The sequence below is a fragment of the Phoenix dactylifera genome, unplaced genomic scaffold (assembly GCF_009389715.1).
Source record: "Phoenix dactylifera cultivar Barhee BC4 unplaced genomic scaffold, palm_55x_up_171113_PBpolish2nd_filt_p 000397F, whole genome shotgun sequence".
Taxonomy (NCBI): domain Eukaryota; kingdom Viridiplantae; phylum Streptophyta; class Magnoliopsida; order Arecales; family Arecaceae; genus Phoenix; species Phoenix dactylifera.
Window position 1 is genome coordinate 425558 of NW_024067841.1, and position 23866 is coordinate 449423.

The 23866-nt window shown below is 39.0% G+C and overlaps 2 protein-coding genes across 3 annotated transcripts; both read right to left on the minus strand.

The window, feature by feature from the left end:
• Positions 1-1281: 1281 nt before the first annotated feature.
• On the minus strand, positions 1282-12419 carry LOC103699582 (probable protein S-acyltransferase 12). Of its 2 annotated transcripts, XM_008781602.4 has the most exons (8): positions 11982-12419; positions 8763-9015; positions 4066-4157; positions 3847-3918; positions 2290-2416; positions 2120-2205; positions 1842-1907; positions 1282-1754 (listed from the first exon to the last, which is right to left on the minus strand). In XM_008781602.4, exons 1-8 carry the CDS (start codon positions 12186-12188, stop codon positions 1638-1640), a joined length of 1020 nt encoding a protein of 339 aa, XP_008779824.2. In that variant the 5' UTR covers positions 12189-12419; the 3' UTR covers positions 1282-1637. The 2 variants fall into 2 exon arrangements, with proteins under 2 accessions (XP_008779824.2, XP_008779828.2); XM_008781606.4 differs by lacking the exon at positions 3847-3918 and having other exon boundaries at positions 11982-12416.
• A 5496-nt stretch (positions 12420-17915) lies between these two features.
• LOC120105921 (probable lysophospholipase BODYGUARD 3) lies at positions 17916-21298 on the minus strand. The gene is made up of 4 exons (XM_039118708.1): positions 20278-21298; positions 19844-20178; positions 19527-19726; positions 17916-18509 (listed from the first exon to the last, which is right to left on the minus strand). Exons 1-4 carry the CDS (start codon positions 20888-20890, stop codon positions 18185-18187), a joined length of 1473 nt encoding a protein of 490 aa, XP_038974636.1. The 5' UTR covers positions 20891-21298; the 3' UTR covers positions 17916-18184.
• Between the last annotated feature and the right edge of the window lie 2568 nt (positions 21299-23866).

The following is a 23866-nucleotide window of genomic DNA, read 5'->3' on the forward strand; positions in this document are numbered from 1 at the left end:
TTAGAGAGCTCCTGCAACTTCCCTAAAAGTGGGCGAGTTACTGTTTTGTAATCAAGTCATCCTTCTATGTTCCAGCTTGTTTTCAGATGATTGGTTCCATATATGTGCAGACACAAACATCAATTTATCTCATTTTCATTGCACATATTTAAACAATGGAAGGTTAGAGGTCAAGAAAGAGGAATCAAATATTGGAAGACCAAATGGAAACCAACTAAAGATCTCAAACCAGAGAGCATGGATTGCAACTTTCTCCTGCCTTCTCGTGCCTCTGCTTCCATCGACTCCCTTATTCAGTGTAAAGGACATGGATGCGAACCCAAGGACAACTAAATTGTCTGAAGAAGAGACACGGGAGACTGCAGTCCTGCGCTTCCCAGTAGCAGACTGCAAGAGTGGGGCTACTCTCTAAAGCTGAATACGGAGGTCATGCGCGTCTCGCTATGAGCAATAGCTTGTTCTTTTGTCCAATGCGCATTATTAAGCTTGCCGACGGTTTATCCTAATCTCTTTATCATAGGATTTTGTTTCATCACCATGGGTATATTTAAAGCATTTGATCTGGTAATTTGATGGTTTACTTATTATATCATGACCGGATTATGTAATGATTTCCACGAGGCATGCATTCTAATTCTAATGCTAACACTGTATAAAAGCAGCTAATTTTGCTAACTTTTTAATTTCTATAATGGCCCAAGTTAGATCTTCTTTTCCCCTCAGAGATTTAAACCATGCTCAACTTCTACAAGAAAGAGGAAAACTCTCCTTTTTTAACTTGCAAAGTCCAAATTTATAACATAATATACAACTCCAACTAAACAAATCTTAAACAATTTCCTAAAAAAGATATATTTCAACAAATGCATGCAATTTTTTTTTTTTTTATGACAACTATCTAACCCCAGCAATATAGTTCAGAATCACAAACCCAAATTGAGGAAGGTAAACCAGGTTTTTGGCACATTAGTGCATGGGATTCAGGTGTCAGTTGAGGGTCAAGATGCGAACTTTGCCCCTGGCAGTTCCGTAAAGAACCTCGCTTTGCAGCCGTTCCATGGACCTTGTGGGGGACAAATAGCACTTATTCTTTTTAACTTCATGCATAATGTAGAATCTCATGGAGCAATAGAATCCAAGAAAGCAGCGAGTTACCTTCCAACCAATCACTAATAATCTGACGACCACAGAAGCCAATTCTTGTCTTTTTTGAAACAAGTCTGCAACAGTTAAGCAATCAAGGATTTCACAGTTTACAAAATCAAACAAGTCTTTTCGACATTTTTTTTTTTTGATAGGAGCTGAACACTTCTTTTATTTATGAGCAACTTAAGATAGATAAATGACAACCTCAGTCCAAGATGATAAAGAAATCCTAGAATGAATTTCTTTGTGAAAATAGACGAGGTTAATCGTTCTTTCACTTGTTACTGCATATTGTTTTCTTAGCACGCAGAAGACTCACAGGAGAACCAACATTTACAATTTCCCAGTCATCCGAACAGATGATCTTATCAAAACAAAATTGAGAAAATTAATACACGAGATGAAAACTATACATAAACTAATTAGCCACACAATGAATAGCTCGTTAATGACCAGTTCAGGCACGGAAGCAATGTTAGATCTACCATTCTTTACGTTTCAACATCTGGACGGGTTGGGAAATCTAGGCCTTGAAGTGCAGGCATCTTTTCTAAATCCTCTTGTGAGTACAATGGCAGAAACCAGAGCAATTTTTTAGTGCCAAAAACCTATAATAACATAATAATATCAGAAGGGAAAATAAGAAGCAAACAGAATTTCTGGAAATAATAAACGTCCTAGACAAATGGTATCACCTGTTCGAAATTTCTCCTCTTTCCTAAGTCATATTTCCATACAGCTCCTTTCTTCTTCTCGTGAACCTAATATGGGTAGCACAATCATACAGGCAAATTGACCCTTATACAATGGTTATATGTAAGTATATAAACATATGAATTTTTTTTTTCAGGAGAACAACAAGAATACTACGAACCTGGTACACACTATAGCCTTATGTTGTATAACGAACATAAAAATATGATATGACAAATAGAAAAAAATATATATGTAATTTAAAATTGTTCTATATTACCTCTATTGTCGTGGTATTGCTCAAAACAAGAGATGTGTGCATGACCACAAAACAGAGAAGGCTCAGTGCAAAAGCTAGATTCAGAACTGCATCAAAGAACAACCTGTCAGAACTGCCTCACTGCAGAATTATTATAGATATAGTGATAAATGTTTGTGACAAAAGCTTACCAAAAGCAAGAAATGTAAGAGCAAGCTTGCCAGGGGAGCTATTATGATTCCTTGCATCACCAAAGAACTTGACAAAACGTGGAAGTAATGCAACAGCATCTAAAACCGTCTCGAGGAAAGTATAGAGCTAAGCAACAAAAATAAAAAAGTAGTTAAACTGTTAGACCTAATGCAATATCGAAAAACAAAGAAAGCATTGAAACCATTTCCATAGCAACAGACTATCTAATTAGTAACAGTATAGTTAGAGACTTATAATGCTTAGCTTTGGTTCAGTCTTTTACAATCTTCTTGGCATGCTGGCTGAAGTGAATTATGGCATCACGAGAAAAGTAGCAAATAAAGATACCCTTACTGAAGTTCACAATACGATGATCTAGCATGGCTTGCTTAATAGCTAGCACCTCGAGCTTTGCCTTTTTGATGGTTAGCACCAGCTAGCATGATGTAACTATTTTTTTCCACACCCATGACGAGGATTGTTAATAAATGTCCTTCTGGTTGTAAATTTCGGACATAAAATACTTGTCTAAAATGAAAAAGTTAACAGAAGCTTGCATTCATTTGTTTTATCCTTTATTGAGAGAAGGAAATCCAAAAAATGTCCGATAAGCACATTTCATCCGTCTGGCTCGTCTCAACTAATTCCAACTTTTGTTAGTTCCTTAATCCCTTAAGAAACAAAAGAAGCCAGTTTTAAATGCAGTAATCCCTTAAGAAACGAGGAGCAATAGATCTATATACACAATTTACAGTTTATCATCGCGCTCATCTCCAGTAGCTATACATAGTAAGGATGCAGGTAAGACATCCAATACACAACTTTATATATCTGAATTCTCTAGTATCCTCAAACCAATAACAGTTCATATGCTGACTAGATAATAGAAAAAGCACTAATAATCATGAACCTTCTTGGTGAAGTCTGCCACCTTCTATGGAGCCCCAGAAGCAGGGGCAACCTACAAGAATGAAAATGAAAATTGCTGTGTGCTATTCAGAAATTTCAGGAAGCAATAATGCCCTCTTGGGATGACATAGTCCTGAGTTTCCATAATGTAGTTGTGGCAAAAGAAAATGAGTTATTTGCTGTCCTTCATTTCAAAACATGTATTTTCAACAGAAACATGCAATAACATAACATTGGCACTTGATAATGATATATCTATGACAAGAATGGTAAAAAACATACAGGAAACAAGTGTATACAATACCTGTCAGTGACAGATGTAACAGAAGATTTAGGAGAAAATATACTGAAAAATAGATACCAATAGACTGAAACAGCGGATGGAGAAACATGTAAAAATGTTTTGTATGTAAAAATGTTTTGTAGGCTCAAAATAAGATTGCAGTAGTAAATATTAATCTACCTATGCTAAACTCTCACTTATTTCATCCAATTTTGTACATGTGCAACATTCTTTCAAGAACAATCTTGTACCTTGGTTGTTCTGGTCAGCTGTTCCAAGCTGACAGCTTTTTTAGTGAAAAATCTCTATTCATATTCAGCAAAATTTGGATTGGTTTATTAAACAAAAGATACCACCTACTTACGCAGACAGTTGGCCAAGGGTGCCAAAGTGTCCAGGTATCTTCAAGTGCCCGACACTTGAACCTACAAAACTCCTGACACATGGACACGGATAATAGAAACAGTATTGGTTTAGGCAATCAAAAGATGCAAGCTCCATATCTCAACTACAACTTCTCAACCAGAGTCTTACGAACAAATTAAATTGATAGGCATTTCACATCAAAGAATTCTGAGCATACCAGAAAAAGAAGAAAACATTTATAGTTGCGTGCTCCAACACAGTTGACAACCCATACACAATGATGATCCATCTTCAGGACGCATCTTTGACCTACAAAAGTCAAGCATATCAGATGAAATTTGAACCAAAAACTAGAGTAGCTTACACCTAAGCCATTGAACAATAGGTACCAACTTAATACTGTAATAGATTACATAGCCAAAAAACACAATGTTGAAGGCAAATCTACACCTTCCAAAGAATAAATTATTGTACTATTAGCTTCATAATTTGTTATGACAGACTGGGCCAACTTATTCCATGCAGCACATGCATGCCAGGGGTTGGCTGATACACGACACTGGAGGTTGCCCAGCCATTTTAATAGCCAGTTTCATTCTGCCCATAACAGCCCGCACCAAGCCATGCCAGTTTGATATGCTCAGCAAGGACAAGTAAGAACTCGCACCAAGCCAAAAGTAATCTAAAACCTCTTTTTTTTCTCTCTCTCTAATTCCAACAAAAATTACGAAGGTGGAGTTATTTGATACAGAATTTTATAATACTAAATTGAGGGGAGACACGTTAACATAACATAATTTTTTATGTTCATACAGCACTAATAGTCTAATACAGAATGAAGGAATACAAAGATTTGTATTAAATAGTATGATGTGATTGTTTCCAGGTTCTCTTTTGATAATATCCAATGCTAATTTAAATAGAATTGTTTTACTTCATTCTAAATCAGGTGTATATCAGTAGTGTTGTATCGTGATATCTCAGTATTTCATGATATAATAAATTAATTTCTAAGAATGATTTCTCTGTTTTTCATAACATTATGTGTTTTAGCAATGATTGTTGCATATTCTAATATGCTACACAATATTAGGGCGTAATATTGTGCCATATCACCTTAGATAACACAGTGCATAGCAACCAACATGGACACGTCTTAATTTTTGATTGGGGTCCTTTTTTTTTTGGAACAAGTAACACCTAAAGCTGAGTCTGGTTCGGAACAGAACTGGGTTAAGACACTCTCATCAAAATGGAAACGACAGTGGATGCCAATTGCCCCTTCTGCAGTACCCATAAGGAATTTACCATCACCTGTTTCTTAGACACAGTGCTATGAGGAGAATATGGGACCAGGTTTTACAAGCACTGAACATCAATGGTTCCCCATCTAATATGCCCGCTCTGTGGTCAACTTGGTTTCAAAGGAATACTCAATAGCTAATTAGACAAGCTTGGGATCACCTGAAAATTCCAATTTACTGGGCAATTTGGAAAGAAAGGAACCATCTTGTCTTCCTAAAGAAATCCAACCCAGTTTCATCTATACTGAAATACCGTACTCATCTGTTTATTGACCGGTTGCTTTCAAACCACAGAACCTATAATAGTTGTCAATGTATTTCCAGACTTCCACATGATATCAGACTGTAGACTCTTTTGGTTTATTAGTTGAATAAATTTGGGTGGGTTCCCACTCCCTTTTAATCAAAAAAAAAAAAAAAAAGAATTGGGTTGAGATGGAATAAAGCCTGTCTAACCCGCCTACTCTTAACTATTTTTGTCAAACACCTTTTAGCAACCAACTTTATTTCATGGGGCAATTAGATAAAATGGCATTTTATAAACTAAAGAGCATTACTTTTTTCCTTCTAGCTTGGAGTAAATTATTTCACACTACAGGGTGATGTAGTTAAGTCTGGATTCAAGTGGGGGTTAAGAATATTTTGACTCGTTTATTCCGAGATTACTGCCTAAGAGTCTTAAAAACATGTTCAGAATAGTTCACTAACAAAAAAAAGGGCCCAAAACATGTGCATCCCCCCATGTCCATCTGTGCAAGTGAAATTGTTCACTTGCTTTATAGCATGCTTTTGTGAGCCAAGCACTATCACAGGCATGCATCAGCATGCAGCACTTTAACCTTCAATTTTAACAGATATTCTAGAGATCCTTACCAAGAGATGATAAAGAAACAAAAACAGAAGGAACTCGCCATGTTAAGGAGTCAAGATTTTTCTCATTTAAATCTAACAACTATAGGCTTCTCCATGGCATGCATCAATCATGGGTTTTCTATGATTCTATGTTTATGTTCTGACATTTGTTGTGAATTTTTAACTATCATACATATCTGGGATCTATTGTCTCCATTTCCCTCTCAAATATCAAATTAATTTCTGCGATATTTACAAGATGTCATATTTTTTAACATTAAGATAGAAGCACAGCACTGTAGCTTTTTCATCTTTACACATTAACGTTGATGTTTTCTTAATTTGCAAAGCATAATCCATTAACCATTAGAAGACCTCTCTTGAGAAAGGTTGCAAAGTACGGTTAAAGAACATCTTGGCATCTAATCCAAGCAATGCCCTGATATGACAGACTTCTAAACGGCCAATAGTGGACAGACAAAATACACAATGTGGTTAAGATCGGGATCAAGTCGTAAATCATAGAAGGAGCTAAATCATATTGGATTGTGAATCGGATCATAGACCATAATTCTTTTTATCTCTTTCAAAAATTCCTGAACATAAAAGGACTGTGAAAATTGGAATATGGGTCAACTACAAAGTGCATGAATGGTGAATAAAAATGCATACATACAACTAGTCTAGTTTTCACCAATTTAGGCTCATACATAGTGTTTCCAATGAAACAAAAGTTCTGTTCGGTTTGGTTATTCAGTATGTTTATATACCATCTATCAATTTAAGTATCCTTCAATGTAGAATGCTTTAGAATAAACAAGGATAATATTTTAACATATGACTGTAAAAATATAAAAAGTTGTTAACTTATTCATAACTTTATGAACTCCAATAACCGACTTGTTAATTTTACTATTTGAGTTTTATTAGTGATAAGTAATTTAAGAGTCATATGGTAACAAAGTAGTAGAAAATGGATCAAGACATGATTTAATAATATAAATAACATAATCCAATTGGATCCTGTGATCAAAAGGAATGTATAGTCCATCATATGGATCTAAATCTTGTGATCTTAAATTGATCCTAATCTGAGGATGGGATTCAGATCGTTTCGGGCTATTTTGATTCGGATTGTAAGATCCAGCTCGTGAATCATAAGATTTTAACAACAATGCATACAAGCGACTCTTCCATGTGGTTGGCATAAGATCCATTTCTCTTAGTTTCTTTTGAAAGCAAGTGGACAATACATCTTATATACCATTGCTTTTCACCTTATATTTCTTCAAATGACTTAATGTGTGACAAGGGAAGTACAATATCTCATTTTAGCTCATTTCTTATGGGGGTAAGAAGACAAAAGTTTTAGCACCTTCATTCACGGGTTGTCATTTTGATCTGGTAACTGGTAAGAAATCTCTTGAGAGAACAAAGGAAGCAACCTCATCTCCCCTTCCCCAACAAAAAAAACAAAAAGAAAGAACATAAAGATGACTACTTTTTTTCTTTCTTTCCAGAATTTCTATTCTCCATATTCTCTCTATTGGCTTTACGCACCCTCCAACCTCATCTTGCGACTAGCATACCCTTTTCTCGCTTCTTTTTATTTATTCTCATTTCCATCTTGTGACTAGCAAAATTGGCTTTACGCACCCTCCAACCACTTCTCCTTCTCTCTTCTTCCTTCATTTCTTTCTTTTTTTCTTCTTCCTTCATTTATTTCTTTGTTCTTCTTCCATTCTACTTGCCTCTTTTTGCCACTGAGAGTAGAATCCTCCAAATTTTTCCTACTTTCTTGTTTGTTCTCCTCCTTCACCCTCCATTCCAATCCTAAACCCCACTCCCATTAGACTCACCACCAATTTTGCTATGTCTCTTTCTTCTTTCTTCATCTTATCAGAGCTGGAATTCAAGAACGACAGCAGAAAGAGCATTTGTCCTTCTTGTTGGTTGCTCAACTTGAAAAAACTTCCACCTCCTATTTTAAATCTTATCCTACTATCAACTATTTTCATTCCTACAGCCTTAGAGATATTCTACCTTAAAATAGTTTGTTACTATCAAGAAGCCCAGGCCTGCAGTCCAAAAGCCTAGATCTGAAATTTTAAAGCAGATCATTATTTTTCTGATAGACTTCTCTGTTTCTCCCGATTACACAGCCGAACAGCTTTTTTTTTTTTTTTTGGTGGCGGTACAGGACTTATGGTTTAACAAGGCTTCCATTTACATATTTTAATAGAGTAACCTTGAAATCAACATTATGGAGGTAACATAGGTAATATGCTGCCCAAGTTCGACTACATATTAGATGGGCCTAAAATTAATATATGCATTATATCAGATAGGATATTTACGTGGCCCTCAAGCGAAGAATGGGCACAGACATTTTTGAGCAACCACTAAGATGAACTAGTTGGACAAAAAGCAATAATCTATAAGACAAGCATGCAGGTGCATGTGTGCATGCATGTAGACCATGCTCAAGAATGCGCATAAATAGATTGACAGGTAGATAGACATAGATATACATAAATACACAAACACAATTGTTATTCTCGATGTGTGATACTATAAATAAGATAGTTTGAATTGTAAAACAAAAGATAATTTTGATAAGTGCAGTCTCCTACATAGCATGGAAAAGGACCTCTCTTTTTTTATGTTCGAGCAGAAGTTTGGGCCAAGAAATTATGCCAACAAAAATAGATCTATTTGGCAAGCTTCTAACTCAGTCAGCAAGAGTGTCTTGACTTACAAACAGAACAGTGATGGCAACGTGGAGGTTTGCTATTGTGACAGCGACTGCAGTAGCCTATAGTTGGTCTTCTTTCCAACCCCTCTGAACTGGGCCATGCAGAAGCCCTGGTCTCAGGAGCAACATAATCAGATAATGTCACGGAACTTCCAATTTCTAAGTTCTCTTCTTCAAGTGTTGGTCTCCAATTTAGAGGAACAGAACCCGGGTCAACAAAAACTACCATAAAATAACTCCATATTAACAAAGCAAGCTGCAGAAAGAAAGATATCCTTGAAGAATTTCAAAAACATAATTGAATTTAATATAGTCATTGTTTATTTAATAGCAGCAACTAGAAGATGGATATAAGATGACTTGAAGCCAAAACAAATTCCATGCAGAAGCGTTGAAATAACAAAAAAGAAAGATATCCTTGAAGAATTTCAAAAACATACTTGAATTTAATATATCCATTGTTTATCTAATAACAGCAAATAGAAGATAGATAAAAGATGACCTGAAGCCAAGAGAGAAAACAAGAATTTCATACTTGATTAGAGATCATTACCAGTAATTAACTTAGGCAAGAACATTCAAGATTGTCTGAGCAAAACACCTAAAGGAGTCATTTGTAGGATAAGTAACCACTGTCCAAAAGCACAAAAAAATTCAAAAACTACAAAGGATACAGAGATGGTCCTCTTTAGTTATTTCCCATCATGAACTCCTAATGTAACATGGAGCATCTCGTGTGTTATTTCTCACATGTTATTTCACATCATGAACTCCCAGTGCAACAAGGTGTATCTCATATGCCTGAGGTAAAGTTTCATCATCCAGGAAGTAGTAAAGGAATGTGCCGATAGAAAAGTATATGGTCAAATGTATATGGAAGTACTGGTATCTAGAAGAGACATATGAAATGGATTAGGATAAGAACACATTTATAACTCCATGGAAATGTTGTCTGTCATGGTTTGCCAAGACACTGACTGGATTGAGAAAACCAGTTCACAAGGCGATATGTCATTAACTGACAATGATGACCTTCTGAGAAGAAACAGGTAAAAGTTTTGCTTAAGGACATGTGGAAGCTCTTTTAAAATATCTACTGATGCAGAAAGGTAGGAAAAAGGGATCGTTAAGATACAAGGGAATCTAAGATACTCAAATGTAAATATAAGTCTCAGCAGAATTTCCTGTTAACTCTGAAATTCAAGGTAATTTGAAGAATAAAGATTAGATACAAGGGAATTTCCTTTAGCAGATGTTTACATGAGGTAAGAATTTAGGCTTTAGACAGAAGCTTCAAAAGGTCATGTCTAAGGTAGATGAACAAACTTCTCTGGCTCTGTGTGTGCACGCATGAGTGCAAGAGAAAGAGTAAGCAAGCCCAACCACCATGTGTGATTTTGAAACATTGCTTCAAGGCAATGTCTTAATTTTCAAACAATTGATTTCCCAACAGTTATCGCCACACATATTATACAAGGCATCATTTGGACAGGGAACCTAGTTGACTAAGGGAAATAAATGCAAGCAGCACAGAAGCAACATGCTAGAATGATAGTTTGAAAGTCCATACCATTGGTCATGACCTACGTCAGTAAAAATGTTTACCAACCCAAAATTCATATGTTTGGCAGTTTCTAATCTATTGATCAAATGGGTGAAAAAATAGTTAGCTATCATGGTGTAATTTTAGTAGCCAGAATCTTCTATAGGGTAACATGCATTCTTCAGAATCATCTTGGAATCTCAAACCTGCACATGTTTTTAAGCATTTCCTTACCAAAAAGGTTTCTAAAATATTATATTCCCCTCGCCCTCATCTATCCCAATTCTAGCAACGAAGGGCACAATCTAATATTTTGTTATGACTATAACTTTTGTAAATTATGATAAATAGTGTTCATTTTCAATTTAAATGCCAAACATAGAACATTAATGCAATTGGCAACATCCGTTTTTGCATCAAATTAATACGTAGGAAAGAGCCCATCAAAAACTACAATGTTTTTGGTCTCTAGGCAATTTTAGTGGTGTAGATTAAATCAATAGTGCAGATCTTTAATTTGAATAACCCATCAATGATTTTGAATTGTGAATTCTATGCCAAAGATTTAAGCTCTGGTGTGCAATATGTATATATAAACATTAACCCCATTATTTCAACACCCATCCCTGCCCCATGAACTTGAGGACAACTTGTGGCATGATTAAAAAAAAAGGGAAAAACTTTGGATGTCAACATGGCTCCGCGGTTGCTCATCGCACTCCTCTAGTATCAATTGTCACAAACTTATGAACTTCTTCATGCTAAATTTTGTGCAGCACTCAATCTAGCATCGCCTTGAAGAGCCAAAACTATACAAGAGCATCGAATGATGCCACTTCTCATTAATTTAATTGGTGCGATCGTTTTAGAAAAATTCACATAAAACCATACAATTCTCCTCACAGCTCAGTGGCAATAGTGTGATAGGGAGCCTAAAATTCAAGAAAGACCTAGATTGCGCTTAAGAAGCCAAGAACTCTAGTTAAGAAACATAAAATCTTTTAGCACAACCTCCCTTAATGCAACTTCCCTCACCATATACTCATGGGTTCAAGTGACTATCTCCTACACTTGGCGAGGTCCAAAAGTTGAAGTTTCAAGCATGCAACAACAGGCTCATACTGCTATGCGAGCCTAATGCAAGGTTTGGCTCAACCCTCAAGCCCGAAGCTGAAGCCCAGGCTTGGCTAACAACAAAATAAGCTAGCACAGCTTGTTGACATCCCTAATAATCAATTTTCAGTAAAGATATCAGCACTCTCTACTCCGTCCACCTTAATTCATCAATCAAAAACTCCAGCTGTAACCGACACATAAGATTACTTATCCCACCAATCTTGGGATTTCACGCTAATCTACCCCACCAACAATGGCACATCCCCTGTCCAATGTACATCAAATTCCATACTGTCGAAGAAGACATACACATTTTACTTTACCAAACTCATTTTGCTAACACTTGTCATCATGATCAGCTAAAATCGTAGGTTAAATTGTTCATGTGCACCAGTCCAAAGCATTCAAAATTGTTCATTAGTGATATTTCCAACCTAAAGTAATTTCTTCGACAGCAGTGTGACGTTGGGGAAAGCAGACAAAGCTAGATCCCGTCACCGTAATTAAATAATTAGAACAGATCATATACAACAAGCGAAGGATGAGCGAGTGACTTCAAGTACCAGGAGATGGAAGACGATGACGATGGCGAGGGCGAGGACGGAGACGAGGCCGCCAACGAAGAGGCGCGGGCCCCAGGCGATGACGATGACGGCGCAGTAGGAGACGGCGATGATGGAGGCGACGAGGAGGATCATGAAGTAGCCGAGGACCTTGAGCCCAGAGCAGAGGCGGAAGGGGTTGGCTCCGCGGCAGCACTCCATGCCCATGGCGGTGGCTTTGGGACCCCCCCTACTAATGTCCACCAGAAGCCCTAGGCCGTACGCCGGTCGCCGCCCTCCGCCGCCTCGCGCCGGGAAAAGCCGCTTCCAGATCCCCGCTGCCAGCTTCTCCGCTAACCGGTTGCCGTGAGTCCGCCGTAAAGAATACTGGGGAGGGGCGGCTGTCGGTCCTTACCGCACCATCTCTCTTTCTTATGCCGTAAACTGAAGTAAACCAATGCGTTTAACTACTCTGCTGTTCCCCAAAATGATTCTCGAGTTGGCACAGATGAAGTCGTTAAGTTGTGCCGACTACATGGAGCGCCGCCATTTTGGGCTGACATCCGTAAAATTGGCGAAGCTACCGAAGAAATTTCCCAAATTAACCTCTGAAAGTCTGTAGCTTCCGTAGAGCATATAGATTTTTTTTTCCCAAAAACTGTCCTCTCTCCCTAATTTACAGCGGCGGCTCATACACAACTGATGTGGATACAGCCCATAAGATTAAAAAGAATAAGAGAATATAAAGATGATTGAATCAAGGATAGATTGTCCTAAGTGAAACCTCCGGAGTGCTAAGCTGCTAAGGATGCCATCCAGTCAGCCGCAAAGTTAGTCTCTCTATAGGCATGAGTGGCCTGATGGGAGGAACACTCGTCCAAAAATCGGCGGATGTCATGAATCAATCGCAGCCCGCCAGTGTCATTGCCCAGATCCAGTCGATTACCATGACCGAGTCTCTCTCAAGGATAATGTAATCCGTCCCTAGCACACGTCTTGTGTAGAAGATGCCTTCCCATGCCACTCTGGCCTCCACCCCGTTCACTATCTGCTCAAAGATCCGGCGCCCTCCGACCACCACCAACCGAGCCTTCTGATCTCTGATGACAAATTCTGCACCTCCGCTGCCTCCAACCTCGCTAACACCGTCGTCGAATTTTATCTTGAGAAAGCCAATTAGTGGGGGCTCCCAGGATATAGATATAGTCCTGGGTTTGACAACAACTTTCTCAATATAGTACCCAAAAGTTTTTTTTATATGCAATGCATCTCTTCATGAAAAAAAAAATATTGCAATTTTTCTCTTGTTTGATAAGTATATACCCATTTTATTGGGCTAGTAACATCAGGGATCGAGGCATATGAGGAGATCTGTTATGCTAATTTATGTTGTTTCATGGGTTCAGCCAGGAGGGATTCCCACTTAAGTGAAATGGCCCAATATCATGTTTTTATTTTCAGAGTTTTATACTAGGACAGGGAGTGTGGCTGACAAATCAAGAGAGGCAAGTGGTTTTTCATGATTCTTGAGAGGGGATTTGAAAACATGTAGCCATTAGTCTGATTTTATAGTGGATTTTTACTCGGATCTTCCATGTGGTTTTTCCTCGTTGGATGCCTTTGCATAGAAATCTTGGAATTCTTGTATTGGCTCTTCAGAGTGTTTGGTGATATCCCTCTTTAGATCATCGTCGAGTTTTTTTTATTTTTTCTGCATTATTTTTTGTGAAAATACCTCCTATAGATACTTGCAAATTGTTCCCATTGACAAATCATTATGTCCTATTCAGCCTATTTTTTAAAATTGCGTGAGGTGTTTTATTAGTTGTGTATGCTTATAACTACCATTACATATTTTTACTTCTATTTCGATATGCAACACTTTGTCTATAGTCATATGGTTGATATAATTCTGCTGCATAATTTGTGGCTTCCAGTAGAGATAGTGTTTCGGACCTCCAAAAATGCATGGCTATATCTATCGACTTCTATGGAGTGCATAAGACTTATCTAAAATCTCTCTTCATTTCAATAAACATATAAAGTGAGAAAAACTGTCATTCGATCGAACAACTAAATGTACTTGCATTGAAGGAGTGAGCTCAAAATCGACAAATGGTACGAGATGAAATTGACTATTGACTTTCAACTTTTATATGATATAAACTGTAATATATATATAAATAAATAAAATAAGTATAGACTAGCCGTCAACATGTACAATATGAGCAAGTTAAAAGAAAATTAAGAAATAGTGGAAGTTGTTACACATACTCTTGTTTTAAATTTATGATATTATTTTATTTACAAAATTTATCAAAAGATGTCTCCATACATCCTCCATTGAGTATATATATTAGTACTAGGGTTACTGCTGAGCCTACAACTCGATACTTGACCTGAAGAAGGCCTCAACCCATCAATTAGTAGGTTGGGCAAGGGTCCACATTAAAATTTTAGATCAAACCCGAGTTTGAGATTTTCAGAACCGATGCAACCTGGTCCCAACTAATTACCTAATTTATTTATATACATATACACATACAATATTAGTTTTCTTTACGCCTTTCAATTTCTGCACTCTTAGAATATAAAATTTTATTCTATAATTTAATGGGATAGAGAGAACAAAAAAAATGATATGTTAGAACATTGTAGGTATTTGTATTTGACTTTGCATCAAGTGTATTTTTGAACTTTTAACCAGTGACCTGGATAATTTTGCACATGAAATGGGAAGAGTTAGAAAGGCAAATCGAAATCCTCGTACTGAAAGACAGTAAGCTGCTTCACTGATGATTATCCCTTAGATTACTGCTTGGAAGAGTTGTTGCTGTTTTGGTCTGGTGAGTTCGATGAAAGGGAGGCTTTGCATGACACCGTTGTACTGAGAACGGACCGAAGGAGCAAGATTAATGAAAGTCATCGGTGGATACTGAAGTTTCCGTGCAAGAAAGACCGATTCAGATCTTCCATCTTTGCTCGTGGAAGTATTCTCTCTATATTGCTTTCAGAACCATCCCTGCTTACATAATTTTATGCTATTTTCTTATGGCCTAGTTTGATGCGGAAGTCTACCAAATCTAGCTTAGATATCCAAGCAATGACTCTTTTTCGGAAGGTGATCTATGGTTTGGACTTCAAAAGCAAACCAGTGCAATTTCTAGCACCTGCCCAAATTCAGCTCACCAACATTTTACTTTGTGATTTCTTTAATTTAATAAGCTTATCTCAGACCACATCCACCGATCGCATGGAGTTTCACAATGCTGACTTGAATTTTGAGGAAGACGCAGGCAAATTGCATCAAGGCATTACATTAAGGAGTTAATTAGTCATTACGCATGGACCGGAATAGGTGCACTTGTCAGCGGTTTAATGTACTTTGGGCACTAGTTTTCTAATGTCTGTTCCTCTTAAGTATTCTAATGTGTTAGGGGTTGTTGGATGTGCGTTTGCTGGGCAACCAAGCAAACTCGATCTATTTGTACGTGCACGAGCCGGCATGTGGACGGGAAGAGACAGGCACATGGCGGAATGAAAGCTTACAAAGAAATAACACTGGGGACACTTTAGAAAGGGTGTTAAACTTGGTAATCTAGAGGAAAGGTATAGCAACCCAGAATCTCATCCAAAATTGCTAACTGAAAGATATTATTTGGGTTCCTTAATTATGTATAAGTATCCAAGGTCTACCCAGCAAATAACCGATGTGAGACTAAACACACGTCCGTACGGATCCTCACATATTCTTTCTGTTCAAGTCCTGACATTCTCGTCAGGCTAAGAGTTCAAATCCATTCACAAAAATCACGATCGGCTCGTGGTCAGCCCCAATGGATCCGTGCTGCAGCGTTCCCTAGTCCACATAGGTTTTGGGCCGGATCCGCTCTGATATTATTTGTAACAACCTAGAACCTTATCCAAAATGATTAACCGGAAGATATTATTTAGGTTTTTTCATTTTATATAAGTACACAATATCTATCCAGCGAATAACCGATGTAGGACTAAACAAATGCCCTTACGAATCCTCATAAAAGATATAGAAAGGTGGGTTTTAAACTTGCCCAACAGAGATGAAATTAAATCTGGATGGATAACTTCCGGCAAATAAATGATAGGGAGTACAAACATAACCCTCCTTGCTCAATATAGTGCCCGATAAGATTAAATCTATAAAGTATCTATCAAACTGTTTGCAGGATCCTAGAATCCAGATAATAGATTTGCAGGGGCGATTTTTTCAATATCAAGAAAATACATCAAGCGTAATATAAGGGACTAGTTTTGCCATGAAATGTAGAAATGCTTCCACTTCTACAAATGCAACATTTTTTTGTTTTTTTGATGAAATATATGCAACAATGATGTGATTTTCATAGTTCAGATTGAGCACGCATGATTCATGGTCAATAGTACTATCGAAAACAATACATTTAATCAGTCTGACGATGTCTGGGGTCTCGTAAATAATAACCCTATATATACACAAACCAATTCATTATAAATAAAACTAGGTGGTTGATACATTCCCTTTTATCATTGTAAAAAAAAGAAAAAGAGAACACACTTCAGCCAGATATACTTACCATGGTAGGGATAGAGAAGTTGGGTCCCTCAGGGAAATGAATCGCCATGGACTAGAGGGAGTTTTTCATAGGCAACCGGAGCTTTATGGGGTCGCATAAGACCTGTCATTCTTACATTAATAGCACCGCTGCGATCATATCTGACATGAGATACAGCCCGTCAACGTGACGCGGATTTAATGCACGCAGAGGATCCAGATTGGCGATTCAGTTCCAACACCCAAAGAAGCAATTAATAACTTCAATAAACAAAGAAATCCATAAGAATATGTATATATATATATTTCCACTTCACCGCATCAAACAAGATTGCTAGAAAAGGTTCAATTGATGATGCTCTCTTTCACATACTCACGTGCAAAGCACGTGGCACTTACAGCTTGTCACGCAGAATAAAAGGTTCCTTGCTCAATAAATGGTTTATGGGACAGTGGAATTGCCATGCCGGTGAAGCTCATGTATAGAGAGGTAGTGAGGCAGCGAATTGGATAGCTTTATATGGAGCCAACTATAGGCTTATTTGGTTTGCAAAAAATATTTTTTCTTTGAGGAATATGGTTGTAGATTTTTGAAAAAAAAATGCTTAGAAAAGTACTTTTGATATATTTGGTTGGCCATGAGAAAGTGATATATAGTACTTATGTTTGGTTGACCATCCACTTTCCTGGAAAAGTTATGTGTAATTTCTATTATACCCTTAATAAAAATTAAGTCTTTAATATCTCTTCAATGTTGAAATGTTTTTTTGGAAAAAAATAAAAATAGAGTGATTTCCGGATCATGGAAAAGTAACTTTTTCATGTTTCTCATGTGAAAGACTTTCTTATGAAACGTGGGAATTATATTTCTATGGGAATATAACTTTTCCGTCTCTCTCTTTCGAAAATTTTAACCAAACAAGAGTCATCTCATTATTTTTCTGTTGATCATACTTTTTTCTTTCTTTTTTCGCGAACCAAACGAACCATTTGTAGATAGGAAAGAGGGATCTACCTGGTACACTTCGAAACTTGTTATTTTTTGATATTTTTGGCTATATCCATATCTATAATATATACATCCATCTTGGCAAAATAAAAGAAAAATAAGTGGTTTTATAATCTATAACTTTTCACGCACAATCTCTTTTGGGATTTGTTGTAGCTTGTTACAAAAACTAGGTATCTGATATTAAGAGTCAGAGAACAAAAAATAGTATCGAAAAAAAGAGAGGCAAAAAGAAAGTCTGATCTCCTGACCGTACTTCAATCCTCAAATCCCTGATAGAAGAACAGAAGGCTCAATAAAATTTAGTAATTTCCATATCACTTTCTGGAATGATATAGTCATTTATCAAATATTTGCACGCTCGAACAATAGGGAATGGTTGAGAATATACACAACCCAGCACAATAGTAACCCAAATATATTTAAAATTTGAAAACTTTTGAAAAGAAAAAGAAAAGAAAATAAAAGCTAAAGGCAGAATAAACCTGCTCATCCATCACATTTCCCTCAGGTTTGTTTCTTTTCACTAGACAGCTTGATATTTCTTGAGTGTTTTTTTTTGAAAAAAGAAAAAAAAACTTTTACCTTTTCCATCTTTATGAGTTTTTTCTTCACAATTTTTTTGGACCCTCTTTGAATACATTCTCAGCGTCTTGTGTTCATCCATATCTCCTCAAGCTCTCGGGCAAAAGCCTTCTGCCGGCCAACGACAATGGTGATGTGGTCCTTGTTGTCAACAACCTTAACATGAGCTCGAGGAATCTTGCACCGGACATCATAACTACAACTAAGTGGAAGGAGCTCGTCGTCCCTCCCATGGATCACTGTTACATCACAGCTAAGCTGATCTCTGACTGCATCAAGATAACCATCAATCTTTCCAGCGCTTCCACAAATAATGTTATGTAGAGTGTGCCATGCAGCATTATGGGTGTGGCAGAAGAAGCCATCCATCAAGAAGGTCCTAATCCTGTTGCCAAATCATAATCGAAACATAAATAGGTATCAAAACCTCATGAAACTCGGTATCTAGGAAATTCTGATCATGATTTATGTCTATTGTCCATGCCAGTTGTGTTGAAATCACCACTTGTGCCGAAAGCTTAAGCTAATAGGATGAGGCAGATTTATTTATATATTTTATATTTTCTTACACTTTCCTTGTCACGTGGGCCGGACTTTTTTTTTAATGGATAAGCCCAACATGTAAAATTTTGAACAATAGAGTTAAAGGATGTGGAGATGGAGTTTGAACTCAAGACCTCTGCAATAGAATATGATGGATTTACTTATATATCCTATATTTTCTTTCATGTTGCAAGCGAAGGAATTGGAAGGATGGAGAGTTGGTATGGGTGGACTACCCATTTGAATTATGGGCCGTATGGTGAGATGGTGAACCACCCCAAATCGAGCAAATTTAATTACTAAGGTCAAGATGGCAGTATAAGGGGCTGCGTACTTTGAGAGTTATTAGACGGCAGACTCCCAAGTTTTTGCACTGTTTGACAAGCTGTTAGCCACCAACGCTCAGCAAGTTCAATTCCTTGCAGGTTGCAGCTTAAAGTGCATATATCCCGTATAAAATAAACTATTCCCATGAATAAGTTATAACTTGTAAGAATGAAGCTGGCTTCAAAAAAATGATGGCCTCTCATATCTGACATCATCTATGGTTAGCTGCACCAACAATGACCTATTTTCTCCTTACCCTACCAAATTCCCATCCATTCTCACCCCTTATAAATTCGAAAAATATTAAGAATTAGAGTCTTGGAACTGTTGGCCTACGAAAGATGGATGACTATTCCTTTACCCACTAGATATTCTAACATCGTGGGGGAACATGGGCTTGGAAGTGTGTTAATTGTCACCAGTCACCGGATGGTGGGGATTGATGAGAATTAATTCAGGATCAGGTTGGGTCAATATCTAAGTATCTGAGAGGAAACAGACAAAGAAACCGGTCGTATTACTGAGGGCCAACCTGTTGCGGGTGACGAACTTGAAGGCGAGCTCCCACAACCGGTGGTTCTTGCACACCACCAGGCACACCGTCCGGCTGATGTGCTCGTACCAGCACGCCACCGACGCCCCGAAAGCTATCGCCGGCCACACCCGCCGCGGCGCCACCCGCCGCAGCACGAACTGCGTCCCTTTCTCCCCCTTGGGCACCGGAAAATAAGGCTGGCGCCATCCAAACAAGCCTTTTTTTAACTTTTAGAAATCAAACCAAATCACAACTTAAAGCACGGGAAGGAAGCAGACGGAAATGGATGGTGTTCGACGTTATAATATATATACCGGGGCGAGGAGGGTCAGGGATTTGACTGCGCCGGGGTACTTGACAGCGAGGGCGAGGGCGAGGATGGAGCCGAGGGAGTGGGCGACAATGTGGAAGGACCGGACCTTGTAGCGCTCCAGCACCGAACGCTCGATCATCTCGACGTGCTCTCTGAGCGTGTACAGCGAGTCAGCCGGCTTCGGGCTCCGCCCGAACCCCAGCAGGTCCACCGCGAACAGCCGGTACCGCGCCCTCGCCTCGTCGGAGAAGTTCGGGAACACCGTCTCCGTCCAGAACGACGACGACGATATGAATCCATGTATGAACAGCACGTCCTCCTCCGCCACCCCTCCATCTATCCACACCACACGCATGACAATACTCCATTTCTGAATCCCGCATTATGTCCAACTCGAGGAAATATAATTCTGATGGATGGTTTACTAGTAGTTACCTTTGGGGCCGTCGGCGTGGACGAAGAGGAGGGAGTCGCGGGAGCCGGAGGGGGAGCTCCAGGAGGTGCAAGTCGGGCAGTCGCAGTCGGACCACCGTGGCACGGGGCACGACGCGTCGCCACCGATCTTTCCCTGGAGCATCTGGATGATGGTGGAGTTGATGGTGAACGTCGTGGTGTTCGACGATGCAGATCTAACACCGCCTGCGCTCCGTAAGCCCGCCGCAGGACGCCGGTTGCCTCGTCGCTCCATTTTAATCCTTCGGAGCTCTTGCACTGTCGTCCGGGAGACATCGGAGACGAGGGACGGCCGGGAGTACAAGGTGTCCGAGATGTCCTCCAGCTGGAGCTTGGTGGAGGAGAGGCGGACTACTTTCGAGCCGCCTTTCTCCGACACGAGAATCTGGCCGCTGCTGGCGATCATGTCCTTGGGGGAGGAGCAGCAGTAGCAGGGCTTCCACTCGGCCTCCATGGCGTAGTCCACCAGCTTATAAACAAGACACAGCATTACGTCAAGCAAATCCAGAACGGTGAACACGACGAAGCTCACGACGTCGTTCACCACTCGACCGACTACCGCCACCGCAAATCTCGCCGACCCACCACCTCCCATTTTTGTCAGCACAACAAGAAAGAAGTGCCACTCCGAGCTAAGCTCTGGGTTTATTAATAACAATTATAAGAGAATGAGAGGAATCTTTGCGAGTCTAGCTTTGCTTGCTAGTTTTGCATGAATGTGGGACTGTGGGTAGGATAACCTTTTTGTGGCTTCTTAGGTGGAGGGATGGCAACCTCCACAAGGAGAAAGATGGGGGGAAAGAGAGAGACGTGGCTCGGATGGTTACTCTCCGAGCGAGAGAGGGTTTGGAATAAGAAGCCACAATAAAATCGAGCGGTGAAGAGCCAATGGGCGGGGGGATTAGGAAAAGGGGAAAGGAAACGGGATAGGGGGGGTTTGAAGAGAGGACGCTACCATAGGTGGGAGGTGGGATCAAAGGCAAGGGAAGGGGTGGGGTGGAGAGGCAAATGAATTGATGGTTTCATTAAAATCTTTTGTTGGGCAGGGAAAAGGGGTAGGTGGTGGTTGGAACTCCCCGGCTAACGCTTACCCTTCGGCCACCACAGGGTGCCCTTTGGCACGTACGTCGCACACGATTGACGGTAAGAGCCTGGCCTCAAACCAAAGGGACTTCGAAGCTGATTTGATTACGTTTCTCTGATAGTTACCCTCGTCCGACATGAAACATGGGGGTATTACAGAGAAAAGAAAAAGAAATGTACTTTAAAATTCCGGCATGCAGGCATCGGAAGAACGAATAATAATAATAATAATTTAAAATAGTATTTGATTGCTTTATATATCATACAAAGACATGGCATATGCTATCTTGAACTAAGGCACTATTGCTCTTCTTTTTCCTTGGCCAACCAATTTGCCGGCCCATTACCCTCTATGAGTATATGGCTAGCCTGAATATGTACAGCTTATCATTTTAAAGGAAGACAAGGACAAATCCAGCATTCAATATGCGAACATAGTTCCAAACATTTTTAGAAAATAGATCGATCTTCAAGACAAAGCTATAGAAAAAAAAAAAATGTACCTCAGATCCTGTAACAAAAAAATCTATGCATCTCAGATATACAGATGGATCTTTAGGATGAAAAAAAAAAAAATTTTACATGAATATCAATATCCAAAAAAACAAGAGGGACTTAATCGAACATAAAAAAATCAAAAGATCAAAATATCAAGAAATCAATACCTCATAAAATTAAGAAATCGTTGCAGCCAAAAAAAGAGAAGAGGAAGAAAACAAGATAGGGATCCAAATCCCTCATGGACGACACTCCCTCAAGGACGGTCTTTTCTGGATGGCATTTTCGATAAAGTCTCCCACGTGCAGCGTGCAGGAATTTGGCCAATCCTCAACTGTAGAATCGACGGGCAAAATTATCCCAAAATTTTGTCCCAAGATCACCATGTTGGGGTGACCTTGAATACCTCAAGGATGGATTTTCCATTATCAAGTTGGATAATGATTTGAGAAGTAGAGATGATCTTGAATCATTGTGCCATATGCGATCGTTGAGATACAACCAAATATAATAATTTTATTATTTTAGCCATATTATCAGCAGACAAACGTCAGTTTTTGTTTTTTTTTTGTTAGGATAGGTAATTCATGCCTGACGAGTACGAATGCATCCAACCAAATCAGAAAATAAATACGAGCGTTTTTTTCTGGTAGCAAACAAACATACGTCCATGAGGGAGCGAAGTTTTTATAACAGTAGCCAGACGAGCCCAACTGCCCGATCCGCCACTTGGTACACGAGCCTGAGTCCATCCCGACCCGGCAACCAACCACCGTCCTCGCGCATGATAGGCCTTAGTCCGGGGAAAACAAAAGGTTGCATGAATTAAAAGCCATCACAATCTTCCAAGCAATAGCCTGCTAAAAAAAATCTTCATGCATGTTGATGTGCCATCTAGCTAGCTAACTAGCCTGCTCTTAATATCGATCATAGCAATGTTGAAAAATTAAGAGCCTGTGCTTGTGGATGGGACATTAGATTGGAATTTGGTGAATAGCAAGCATTAGAAAAAGTTGGATTGCCATGCTTCATATGGAGTCTCGATGGCACGTTGCTTTTTATTCATGCACAAAATTTCTATCAAAAACGGCTTCTTCATTTAATACAAATCCTTATGGTGTCTAGGAGTTCTAATTCATCAACTACGGGGAGCCATGCATTTTAATGCTTGAGATGATGCTGATGGGGAGATAGTTGTTTAGTGATGATTATTGATTACTGTTAGGACAAGTAACTCATTAATGCATGCAATAAGACAAGAAGTCGTCCATCCGTCAACATGGTGCATGGTAGAAGATTAGGGATAAGAATGATGCAGGATGCACCTTGATTTGTTGGTTGATAAAATAATTAGGGTGATTTAGGTCGTTTATGAAACAAAAACAAAGTTCTTTCTTGAGTAAAACCCTTGAGATTCATGTATGACAACACTATCAGATTCATACGGACCCTATCAGATAGTTCACTTGCATCATCTGTAGCACGTGATTATCAAATTTTTCATAACTATTAATAATATTCATTTTAAAGAAAACTCTAGGTGCTAGCAAACTGGGGGATGAACATTTTCTCGACCTGCCCTTGCAGCGGTGTGGAGGTTGAGTATGTAGATCATATCTTATTCAAATGCCACGGTGCATGTGTGGAGGCTATCCAGTCTGCTCCTAGCAGTCCTTCAGTCGAAAATGCCAATATTAACTTTCCTTGAGTCCCTATAGAGTAGCACAAATAGAAAGCCATCCAGACTTTGGGGCATTAGGGCCGCCTACGTTGCCTACCACATCTTGACCAGGAACACCTATGTCTTTGAGGGTAGCAGGCAATCGACGAGGTTCGTTTTGGAGAGAGCTCTAACACAGGCTGCTGAGGTCACCTACCTATCTTATGCTAGAGAAACTGTAACAACTCGAGACACCTGGGACTCATATTCTGTTCCTACAGCGATCCGTAAGGTTTTCATCACTTAAGAGCCCCCCATCTCGAGTTTCCA

What these genes read in the sequence shown, in the direction of transcription:
- LOC120105921 (XM_039118708.1), bottom strand. Translation starts at nt 20,890, where the DNA reads ATGGGAGGTGGTGGGTCGGCGAGATTTGCGGTGGCGGTAGTCGGTCGA. An exon ending in CCCTGACCCTCCTCGCCCCG is followed by an intron (nt 19,727 to 19,843) that starts GTATATATATTA and finishes GGATGGCGCCAG; the next exon opens with CCTTATTTTCCGGTGCCCAA. An exon ending in AAGTTCGTCACCCGCAACAG is followed by an intron (nt 18,510 to 19,526) that starts GTTGGCCCTCAG and finishes ATTTGGCAACAG; the next exon opens with GATTAGGACCTTCTTGATGG.
- LOC103699582 (XM_008781602.4), bottom strand. Translation starts at nt 12,188, where the DNA reads ATGGGCATGGAGTGCTGCCGCGGAGCCAACCCCTTCCGCCTCTGCTCT. An exon ending in TCATCGTCTTCCATCTCCTG is followed by an intron (nt 9,016 to 11,981) that starts GTACTTGAAGTC and finishes TTCTTTCTGCAG; the next exon opens with CTTGCTTTGTTAATATGGAG. An exon ending in AGAGGAGAAATTTCGAACAG is followed by an intron (nt 1,755 to 1,841) that starts GTGATACCATTT and finishes ATGTTATTATAG; the next exon opens with GTTTTTGGCACTAAAAAATT.